Raw genomic sequence first — 12,262 nt, 5'->3', positions numbered from 1 at the left:
GCGTCATCAAGTAGGGGCGTGTCCAGGAGCTCATGGGCTCCAGTGCTTCATCAAGTAGGGGCGTGTCCAGGAGCTCAGGGGCTCCAGTGCGTCATCAAGTAGGGGCGTGTCCAGGAGCTCATGGGCTCCAGTGCGTCATCAAGTAGGGGCGTGTCCAGGAGCTCAGGGGCTCCAGTGCGTCATCAAGTAGGGGCGTGTCCAGGAGCTCATGGGCTCCAGTGCGTCATCAAGTAGGGGCGTGTCCAGGAGCTCAGGGGCTCCAGTGCGTCATCAAGTAGGGGCGTGTCCAGGAGCTCATGGGCTCCAGTGCGTCATCAAGTAGGGGCGTGTCCAGGAGCTCAGGGGCTCCAGTGCGTCATCAAGTAGGGGCGTGTCCAGGAGCTCAGGGGCTCCAGTGCGTCATCAAGTAGGGGCGTGTCCAGGAGCTCATGGGCTCCAGTGCGTCATCAAGTAGGGGCGTGTCCAGGAGCTCAGTGGCCTCAGTGCGTCATCAAGTAGGGGCGTGTCCAGGAGCTCATGGGCTCCAGTGCGTCATCGAGCCCCGTTTTAGCCCCGCCCAAAAAATCCGGAAAATAGCAATGGTGAAAAACTGTTTAACGGTCTAACTCCACAATTCAGTACTTCACAGTTCACAGTCTTTATAATATGTTTTATCAATACATTTCTAACATTTATAATGGGTTTAGATTTTTTTTTTAGAATTGCCTTTACAGGGACTTTAATGTATTCTGGACGTACTACATCCGCCGTGTCGTCACAGTCATGTGACCTACGACGTCAGTTGCGTCGTGTCACCGCCATTTATAAATCTTCTCTCGTGGCTTCATGGGATAGTGAAGGTCAAAAAGTGCGAGACACGATGCAAGTAGCTAAACTGAGCTGTTTTATGATAGAAATGTTAAACGACCGACAAAAATAATAATAATAATCTAATTTCGCCATTTTTAATTGAAAATAAGCCTATATACTGTCAATGTGAGAGGACAAGAAACATTAACAAAGCCGTTTTCATCATATTAGGCATTAGATTAATAATGAATGTGTACATACAGTATTGTGAATTAATTTAATAAAGTTAGTTATAGCTTTTCTGGTAGCCTTCAGTAAATTAACTTTTCTAATGATTCATAAAACACAAATATCAGTTGACCCTATGTTTACTTGCTTCGCCGACACAGAGGACAATGAAAAGACTAAACGTCAAAGGAGGGGAAGAGACAGGGCAAGATAAGCAGACTGATAGCCTGGGAAAACCCAGACAACTTCCGGCAAATTTAGATTTGCTCTGAAAGTTAGTCTGGCAAAGAGCTCATTCAAGGCCATTTCCAATTCGCCGAAATCGCGGCATCAATCAGAAACGTTGGGGCGGGCTTTACACGATGACGACAGCGCTGGGATTTTGAAGCAGATTTTGTAGCCTACATTACAAAGATGGATGCCGCCGTCGAACATCACTCGTTCCAATCAGCTATCGCGTCTGTTTTAAGCCATTTGAACGTTTCCTTTTTGTTATTTCATTATGAACAGCAGCTACGCTAATAATTTTCGCTTTTTGCTTTTCTGCTGTTATCTCGGGACGCGAGTCCCGAGAAAATGGCGTTCGTCAGCTCCAGTTTGTATCCAGCCTCTCACGGAGACTTCAGATGCTCCAATCACAAAGCCTGTGAAGTGACGACTCAACACGGGCGATATGGACTCTTTATGGTGGACGGCACTGATCCTCAACAACTCGTCTTAATACCGGCGTGATTACTTGGACTTCCAAAAGATGGAAATGGATAAATACTCTAAATGTTCCGATCCAATCTGACTTGTAATGCTGCCCGAATCATGCACTGTTCCTTCGTTGGCCAGAGGAGAACTGGCCCTCCGACTGAGTCTGGTTTCTCCCAAGGTTTTTTTCTCCATTCTGTCACCTGATGGAGTTTTGGTTCCTTGCCACTGTTGCCTTGGCTTTTGCCTTGCTTAGTTGGGGACATTTAATATTCAATAATATTATTGATCTGCCTTACTTAAGGTGGACGTTGACGCAGTTTTCTTTTAGAAACAAACTTTGTTATATTGTTCTCATGTTATCACTGTGAAGCGCTTTGATACAATCTGTATTGTAAAAAGCGCTATATAAATAAAGGTGACTTGACTTAAAAACCGAGCAAAGAACAACACTTGGAGATGTTTCTCCGCTGCTCTGCATACGTCATCTCCTTCATCGCTCTGATTGGGTTTAGGTCTATCCGCGACGTCCGTTGGTGACGCCCCTCTGGAAATGATTTGTCTATGACGCTTTGCCAGACCATAACTCAGTTACAACTGAGAATGCTCTGGTTTTAACCAGGCTAGCAGACTGAGAGAAAGGAAGAGTGATGGAGATGAGGAGAGAGAGCTACTGCTCACTGACATGCTTTTAAAGCCATTGTTATCCAATCTTTATGGCCTTCAAATGTCTTAAAATGCACATATGTAGATCAGAGAAATCTTTTTTTTCTGTGGCATCCCTTCACTAGATCAAGTTTGGGACCTCAGTGATCATGAAACCCCGCCGACGGCCCTGCTTACGAGGTCATGGGATGACAATGTAACAAACTACTTGGAAAAAAACACATATGGATACTTATAATACTTATGCATACTGTTTTGCTTATATATATTAAAAAAAAAAAAAAAAACGGTACCCGCTCCAAACTCGAGCGTCATTGGCTGAGTCAGCTGTCAACACTGGGCCGCTCAAACACACAGTGCAATGTTTAGTTAGCGCCTCACTCTCAACCACTGAATGACTTACCGTACGTAAGTCTCTACAAGTCTCTTGCATGTGCTCGCTGCATACGTGTGTGTGTGTGTGTGTGTGAGAGAGAGAGAAATGGGGCAGGAGGCAGCCAGTGTTTTATACGGTGTGTTAAACAGAGAACAAAGTGAAGTCAGTTTTAATGGTCAAACATTAAAATGCCTTCCCTCAAGCAGCCCCCAAGATCACACGCTCTCACACACACACGCGCGCGTTCACACACTGACACACACACAGCTGCTATTCAAATGGGACCGTTCAGCGCCTCGGGTCAAGGCTGGATTGAAACTGTTAACAGATCCTGGTCTGGCTGCGCTCCTACACTTCCTCCGTGTAAACAGTGTGAGGATCACTGGAGGCACACACACACACACACACACACACACACACACACAAGGTTACCTTTGCTGCTCTGCTGTTTCTTGGCAGCGGTGGCGTCCTCGGACTGAGCCAGACGTCTGAGCACATCTGCCAGCGCAGCCTTCATCACCGTCAGCTCGTCCTCCTGCTGTTGGACCCGCAGCTCCAGAGACGACAGCCGGTCCTGCACGTCTGAGGTGCTCGCCGCTGAGATGCTGTCATCTGCCCGACAGAGAGAGAGAGAGAGATGCATTTCTCATCAGAGAGTACTGAAGTACAAGATCTTGACCAAAAGTGTATGCACCTCTTGATGGAAATAACATCAAAACATTTATTTCCATCAAGAGGTGCATCAATGTTTGCTCAGGATCTTGTATTGTCAATGCAAGAGTCCAGCACTCTGTAAAGCCTCCTCCAGCACATCCCAAACACTTTCAGTGGATTTAGCGTCTGGACTCAGAGGAGAAATAATTCTTCATGCTCATGCTCCATTCTTTCACAGTTTAAACCTGATGACATTGTCATCCTGGAATATGGCCATGATGTGTCTTCACACATGGTGGTTTAAGACAACCATCAATTAGGGTTAGAAGAACGGTTGCCAAATATATAACATGCTAGAAACATAATAATCACTGATACAGACAGACATACATATATTTCGTTCCATTCACTCTGATATAAATCACTCTTCTCTGGGTTATTTCAGCAAATGAAAGTGTAAACTATTCCACAGAACTCTCCTACTGTAGTGTTGATTTAAAACAATCCTCTGTAGTCTAGATGAATATGCACAGAAGTCAGCGAACACACGGCCCATATAGCCGTTCTTCAAAGCACATTTGCCATCGATACGTAACAACTGAGCTTTCCCAATCCTGAAGACCAGACACCAGCAATGTCAACAAACAACACGGAGAAAGAGCTAGCGGCCGTTTATGCACAGAACAATATGAATGAGACCGTGAGAGATCAGTTACAGATTAAATCCGCAGTGAGCAAATGCCATTTTTATGCATTCAGCCTCGACTCTTTCCTCTGGTTTCATTGGCTCTCCTGCTAGTCAGAGAATATGAACACTGAAAATCTAGATCTTATGTCTTTCTTCTGTGGGAAACAAAAAAGAAGATATTTTGAAGAATTCTGGTGGCCAAACAGTTTTGACTTTTACAGTATGGACCAAAAAAAAAAAAATATTGAGACAGATATATGACAAAATGTGTCATAGAAGAAGGAAGTCATTTGGAATGGCACGAGGCTGAGAATAATGTTGCTTTTGGGGTGAACTATCCTTAAGCGTTTGTTTGCCGCAGAAGGTCATCAGTATTCCTGGTTCTGCAGCATTAGAGAGCATCAGTGCTGGGTTCTGGATGGGCTCGGGCTGCCAGGCGTTACTGTGGTTGGGACTTTGATTGCTGGACTGGTTCCCTGATGGAGGAGGCTCAGCATTCTCAGCTGCGGTTAGCTCGTTTAAGGGGCATAAAATACCATATAACAACTCAAACTCACACACACACCAACACATCTCGGATCCAAGCTTGAAACCTGACCGTAGGACATTTTTACACCACTTATAAATCACTGGAAGTACTCACATTCTCACCCACACACAATTCGAACAAACAAAACGCATGGGCGCAAATACGAGAAGCCTATTACCACACCGCACATCCAGTCAAATTCCCCACATTTAGCCTTAATGATAACGGAGCCTGCAGTCTTCAGGTCAGTGAGGGGGAGGAGGTTCACACACACACACACACACACACCTAACAGGAAGTCAGTAGGTACATATCCAAACAGAACACATCATACAAGCAACAAAGCAGAGCTGAAATGGTCTGAAATGTTCATGTCACGTTTATAAACACTAACATTTTCACAAAATCATTTCACCAAGTTTTATATCGAAAACCAACAAAAAACTAATAAAACCAGCACTTTTTGTTTGCATAAACATTAAAATCCTAATATTAACAATGACGGTTGGACTTTAAATGAAAAGCAAATTTTGGTTTTGTGACTTACAAAATAACATGTACTACATGTTCAATTAAAGTTTGGACAAAAACTTTTGCATTATGATAAACCACACATTTCAGCCTTAAACCATCTTTAGGAAAAAGGAATGAATCAAAATGATAAATGATTATAGTTATTTTATCTGCTCTGTGGATAATTCTATACACCTTATTATCTGAATTGTTTAGATTTTAGAATGCACATTAACTTTAACATTAAAATTTTCAACAGTGCATTCAAATTCTACACTGCACGCTGTGTCTGTGTGAGACTGTTGCATACTGTGGTAATCAAATACGGCTTTAATTTGATGAACTTTATTGTTGTTCATCATCAATCGGTAACCATTTGATCCCTACAAAAAAGGGACTCTCTGTGCACTCTAACCCAGAGTCCATTTTTAGACAAAAAGCCGAAGTGCATTAGCTAGGTCCTCCGCCAACAGCTGAGCTAACACACTTTACAGTTAGCTGTTAGCACAAAGATCAATCGCTCCAATCTGGCAACCGCAACCATGGAGAGAGAAACGATTCAATCAAACTCCTGGAGCCGTCCAAGCCATCGAGAGTCCGAGACTCTCGAACCACTGATCGAGACTCAGTCTGTCAGATCTGCATTTCAACCCTCTCATTCCTGCCTCTGTGGATCACCATTTGTTACCTTTGTGCTGTTTGTTTTCGTAATTTCCTTTTTAAAGTCGCCAGATTATTGCAACATCTCAAAGAATAATCAGTGCTGAATATCTGCTGCTATATCACCCGTGAATAGCCAGCTGAATTCGATGTAAAAATGTGTTTGTCTATTTGCGATTGATAATGGCAGCAGTAATTCATCAAATGAAGGATACAAATCGGGATCAGAATTCCTCCCTCAGGATCCACATCAGGATGCGAAGCCAAAAGCAGAGTGACGACGAAGACTATTTCTGAGGCAGAGTCCAACATACAGCTTCTAGTGAGTAGAGCTGTTCTTTGGAAGATCAAACCTTAATATGGGGTTGTGCTTTCACAAGATTTACAATGCTAAACTCATGCTACAATTGAAGATTAAACCATTTTAAGCCGGGTACACACTGAGCGATTATTGTCCTGAGAGTGATGTTTAGTTAAATAAGTTTATACTGTATGGCATGCAACATAAATTAATTGCTTAGCGTGTTTTAAAATGCTTAAACGATGGAGTACCTAAGGGGACATGATGATAGAAAAACAAGAGATGGGGGGAAAGTTATATTTTAAGGCTTCTTGGGGGGGAAGGGATACTTTGAGACAACGTAAACAGTTTGTCAGCAAACGCAAAGTTTCTCAGGGGAACACAAAAGCATTGAAATATTATTTTCCATCTGATATTCATTTCCATCATCATGTCCCCTTAGGGGCTTTGTGCATAGCATACACTGTAAAGGTGAGGTGGTAACATCTTACAAGAAAATAATATTTCAGTCTTTCTATTTCCAAATATCATGCTTAATTCAGTGTTTTACTTGCCATTTCTTTGTAGCTATTTGTGACATTTACTATCTATTTTCAATTGAAAATTGTTTCAAAGGAAATCCTACACCTTTTTTTCACAGTAGTTAGAATAGCTCAAATAAATAGGCGTATCAAGCTTGACAAGGAAGGAGAAAACATTGGCTGTGTTTTGTTGTCAAAGTCAAAGGCCTCAAATGCAATATTTTAGCGCAAATGTGTCTGTACTAACAAGCTAAAAAAAAAAGCAGCAGACAAAAATTGTCTAGATTAATAAATGTCAATGTTTGACTGTAAAGGTGCAGCCACATTTATCACACTGTTCAGTGAATTTTTTATTGGAAAATTCCAGTAGCACCTCATTGCAGTACACGAGATCCAGGGGGCTGAGTTGGATCCAGATCTAAGGGGTGGAGATGGGTAGGTTTAGGGGTGGGGTTAGGGATCAGGGGGTGGAGATGGGTAGGTTTAGGGGTGGAGTTAGGGATCAGGGGGTGGAGATGGGTAGGTTTAGGGGTTGGGTTAGGGATCAGGGGGTGGAGATGGGTAGGTTTAGGGGTGGAGTTAGGGATCAGGGGGCGGAGATGGGTAGGTTTAGGGGTGGGGTTAAGGATCAGGGGGTGGAGTTGGGTAGGTTTAGGGGTGGGGTTAGGGATCAGGGGGTGGAGTTGGGTAGGATTAGGGGTGGAGTTAGGGATCAGGGGGCGGAGATGGGTAGGTTTAGGGGTGGGGTTAGGGATCAGGGGGTGGAGTTGAGTAGGATTAGGGGTGGAGTTAGGGATCAGGGGGCGGAGATGGGTAGGTTTAGGGGTGGGGTTAAGGATCAGGGGGTGGGGTTGGGTAGGTTTAGGGGTGGGGTTAGGGATCAGGGAGTGGAGTTGGGTACGATTAGGGGTGGGGTTAGGGATCAGGGGGCGGAGATGGGTAGGTTTAGGGGTGGGGTTAGGGATCAGGGGGTGGAGTTGAGTAGGATTAGGGGTGGAGTTAGGGATCAGGGGGCGGAGATGGGTAGGTTTAGGGGTGGGGTTAAGGATCAGGGGGTGGGGTTGGGTAGGTTTAGCGGTGGGGTTAGGGATCAGGGGGTGGAGTTGGGTACGATTAGGGGTGGGGTTAGGGATCAGGGGGTGGAGATGGGTAGGTTTAGGGATCAGGGGGCGGAGATGGGTAGGTTTAGGGGTGGAGTTAGGGATCAGGGGGTGGAGTTGAGTAGGATTAGGGGTTGAGTTAGGGATCAGGGGGCAGAGATGGGTAGGATTAGGGGTGGGGTTAGGGATCAGGGGTGGAGATGGGTAGTTTTAGGGGTGGAGTTAGGGATCAGGGGGCGGAGATGGGTAGGTTTAGGGGTGGAGTTAGGGATCAGGGGGCGGAGATGGGTAGGTTTAGGGGTGGAGTTAGGGATCAGGGGGTGGAGATGGGTAGGTGGTTTAGGGGTGGAGTTAGGGATCAGGGGGTGGAGATGGGTAGGTGGTTTAGGGGTGGAGTTAGGGATCAGGGGGCAGAGATGGGTAGGATTAGGGGTGGAGTTAGGGATCAGGGGGCGGAGATGGGTAGGTTTAGGTATATGTAAGCTGGGAGGAGTTGGATCTGGATCCAACTCCTCCCCCTGGATTTCGTGTCCTGCAGTGAGGACCATCTCGAAAATTCAGTCAACTCAATAGAAATCCACACGATTGGGAAATTTTTTCACAGATTTCGCAACAGGTTCAAGTTGGTCGTGTGAATTCGCCACATTAACCAACAGAAAGCAGCTTGGTTTGAAAATGACGTCGGTGAGCTTTTTGCTTGCAAAATGTCAATGTGACCACCATTATTATTCCCTTTGATACGATTAGCAATTTTGATACGTAAAGTTATCACTTGTCCAAAGTACAATCTGATGTAGAGTAGTCCAGAGCCAAAAACCAATGACCTAAAGAACCAGAACATAAGTGAATGTTCACAAGTTAACAACACACACACACACACACACACACACAGAAGAACAGACCAACGTCACCTAGACAACGGTTTTATTCAAGTAAAAAATTTACCAAGAAATTCAAAGCAAACATTTCAAGGTTGCAGGAAGTATTTAATAAAATCCAAAGTCTGGAGTGCAGCAAAACGACACAATATTTCATTTGCTTTCCCTGCCCGCAGTTTCCTCCCTGTCTGCAGGTCCTTCCTCTCAAACCATCTTATCTCAGCGGCCCATGGAAACATGGAGAGGGCAAACGTTAATAACACAATGCATTTCTTTGAGAGGAAATGGCTTTGGGAGGTTGTTTGATACTGGCAGTTCGTACGGAAAAAAACAGGGCAGAGCGAGCGCGCTAAAAAGACAGAGAAAGGGAGGGTTTGAGGGTGGCGGAGTATCCCCAGGTAACCTCCACCGAATATATCAACGGTTTCTCAAGACTGGGGTACACCTAAACTGAGGAGAAACCTGCCCTCCTCCACACTTCTACCCATGATTCCTTGCAGGCTACAAGAGGAAGGAAGGCCTGCGCACATGTCATATTTCACAATAGCTTGTCACATTCCTCAGTTTTCTCCCCCACCCCTTCAGCACGTACACCTAAACACACACACACACACACCTCCGACCTAACACACATTCCCTCAGAATGAAATGGTTAATCTTGCATAAAACATGTGCTAACGTCCCATGCTCAGACCAGAGGCCAGCAAACACTCACACACACAACTCCAGTGAGATCCTCGACTCGCTGCAGGACGGTCCCGTGGCGCGCGGCCAGATCGCACGCTCGTAAGGCGTTTTTGGCATGCTTGATTCTGACTGGAGGTCCATGGAGGAAGTCCTCAGGGTTAAATGGCAGATTCGGAGCTGAGATAAGACTCAGTTGTGCAATCAGACACATTCAGGCTCAAGTCACACACAAACACAACGTTCGCCAGCATTGATTGATGTGTCTTGTTAATGTTTAGCATTTGCAACACTTATTCATAACAGATAGCCTTGATAATCTACCGTGGTGTTTAGTTGCGCGCTTCCTGAGTACGAGATAAGGATTAGATGAAAGCATAGACTGGTCACACACACACAGAACTAGTTTGGACTCGACCCTCGTGAAGCAGTAGAGACGTCTCTTACATTGCAGAAAAAGTCACGCTGACGGGGTTAGATGATGATTAAAACACTTTGCACACTTGTAAACTGGAGTAGAGCACAAGGCTGCACATGTCTAAACTGGTTAAGTGTATGTGTGAGTCTTATATGGTTTAGAAGTCAAAACATTTAACTGAAGTAGGGTTATTATACACTCACATGCATGCCATAACTAAATGTTCAGTGAACACTTGAAAAGTACTATAGAATTATCATGTACTGTTTGGACCCTATTGAACCGTTGTGCTCTTTTTTTTTTTTTGGTAATACCAATTTAATTTGGACATCATACATGCTTTTGGTTGCACTTTATTTCACACACACTCACTTACAGTGTAATCTTAAAGTACTGTAAGGTAGCTATATGGGTTAAGGTTAGTTTAGGGATAGATTTAGAAATATAACATGTTTTGTCCTGTCTAATCGCTTAAGACATAACTGACTGTGTTTACATTAATTCTGCGTGATAAAAGCATGAGATGCCTCTAAAGCACATGCAGATTCATCACGCATCTGCGGTTAAAAACCAAGCTCAGAATCGATCCAAAGTCACTGGAGAGAGAATCTTGATCTCCCACGCCTAATATATATGAGTGTGAATCAATATGAGAAAGGATTAAAGGTACAATATGTAAGAATTTTGTAATAAAATATCCAAATTTCACTTGCACAGTGTGATATATTTCCTGCAGTTGTGTACTTACAATATCCCAAAAGTCTCCAAAGATTTTTTTATTTCAGAGAAATTCCTATTTTAAATAAGTGGCCGTCCCGGAAAAAAATGTCACCTGTCATTGACGCAATATCCGCGCTATCCTCGGTTTCCGTTTGTACTGCGATAGCCATGACGTAACCATGGCGACAGACGTGGACAACTGCGTAGTGCGTAACGTTTAGCGGCACGCGGTTCTTGTTTCTTTCAAACATAGACCATGGCAAGCAGACTTTGGGACAAACAAGGAGGACTAAAATGAGGATCAATATCAGCGTGGCGTTTTTGAGATGCCGAGAGCTAGCGTCCGCGACTAACTTGGACTCGACAGAGCTTCACGAGTCCAAGTGAAGCAGCGCTGCGTTCCCTCACAAGTTTAATTCGTCTAATAAACTGACCTGTGTGAGTAATCCAGCACTTGCGGGTAGTTCGGTAGAATTAAATGTCCTTATTCCTTTATATCCGCGGGACTCGCGTGTGATATCTGTCTCTTTAGCAATCGCGACCTGCTTCATACCACTGTAATGTTAAAAAACATGAATGTTTGCACTCATCCATAAACATTATTAGATCCATCAGCTTGACAGCAAGTCCTATCATTCAGCTCATCACTGCGTCATCAACCTACGCCTTTGTTATTGTTGGAAACTGCGCCCTCTTGTGGCGAAAAAATCTTACATATTGTGCCTTTAAGGGAGATTTCACTAATTTGACCAAATTAACTATATTGTTTATTTGCAAGTGGAAACAAGAGATCTTCAGATCGGGCTGATTTGTTAAATATCTAGACTGCGGCTTTTGATATTCTTTCAGGGTATATTTTACACTACAGGGTATAGAGTAAGTGTAGCACTTAATCAGTGTATGCAGTGGCAAACAGTTTGTCTGAAACAGTTGACAAGCTCACCAGAAAAACATCTCTTTCTTTGTAATATCAAAATGGTGTTTTATAATAATGCAACTAGCAGATGTGTTGCACTGATAAAATATATCAACTTAAACCAATAGTTGTTTTATTGAAAAAGCATATTGTTTTTTTGCACTTTTTTTGCTAATGTGAAAATGAACCCTCGATTATTCAACGACTCAGGCATGTTTATGTAAGAGATGGTTCAAAGATGGTCCAAAGAAAACAGTAGGACCACACTCATGTTTCTGTTACCATATTTTTTCAACAATGCATCTTGGTAATAATTGTATGAAATTATACCATGGTATTATTTGAAGTAATTTAGAGAGTATCACAGCTTCCCTTTTTTACCACTCCGAGTCTGTGCAGAGGTGAGCTCATACAGGAAGTGACATCAACGATGTGGGTGCTAAGAGTGAAAAAACTGAAATATTTTTACACTTCTTTATGGACACTTTTACACTTACACTTCGTTTTCAAGAGAGAAGCAGTGACGCACCTCCGCTGAGGGGTGAAATCTCAACTACGCTTGTATGAACAACTCTCAGTTAGATTCGCACCACACAACTAAACCTGAAATCTAACAGGAGATATTCAGAATACTAACTAGATTTTTACATTTCCGAAGAAAGCAAAAAAGCCAACCTCTCTTTTTGTGGTGATGTGGGTTATAAGACTACTGTAAATGTACTTGTGACACAGAATCACACACACACGCACGCAGCTCCAGACAACGTCTGGGGACCGAGTATCATTGTTACATGCTTGCAATATGAATTATACATAATAAGTCAGCATGTCTACACACAGGGGATTACACACTCACACATGTGACAGATATAAAAGCACACATTAGCATACAGAGATCCGGGGCTCTGCCCTCATCTCAAGGTTA

At 43.6% G+C, this 12,262-nt stretch overlaps 1 protein-coding gene across 5 annotated transcripts in view; it reads right to left on the bottom strand.

Annotated features, from left to right (window-relative positions):
* LOC130095202 (echinoderm microtubule-associated protein-like 4) overlaps positions 1-12,262 on the bottom strand; it is a 136,031-nt gene that overhangs the window by 57,500 nt on the left and 66,269 nt on the right. For all 5 annotated transcript variants that reach the window (XM_056261892.1, XM_056261891.1, XM_056261888.1 and 2 more), the window contains exon 2: positions 3,188-3,367. In XM_056261892.1, coding sequence (XP_056117867.1) covers positions 3,188-3,367 — 180 coding nt within the window. The remainder of the gene's footprint in view (positions 1-3,187; positions 3,368-12,262) is intronic.

Source organism: Rhinichthys klamathensis, unplaced genomic scaffold, assembly GCF_029890125.1.
Source record: "Rhinichthys klamathensis goyatoka isolate OS25496 unplaced genomic scaffold, OSU_Roscu_1.1 h1tg000188l_1, whole genome shotgun sequence".
In the NCBI taxonomy this organism is placed as follows: domain Eukaryota; kingdom Metazoa; phylum Chordata; class Actinopteri; order Cypriniformes; family Leuciscidae; genus Rhinichthys; species Rhinichthys klamathensis.
Note: the sequence above shows the minus strand (reverse complement) of the source record. Positions and strands in the feature narration are given on the sequence as shown.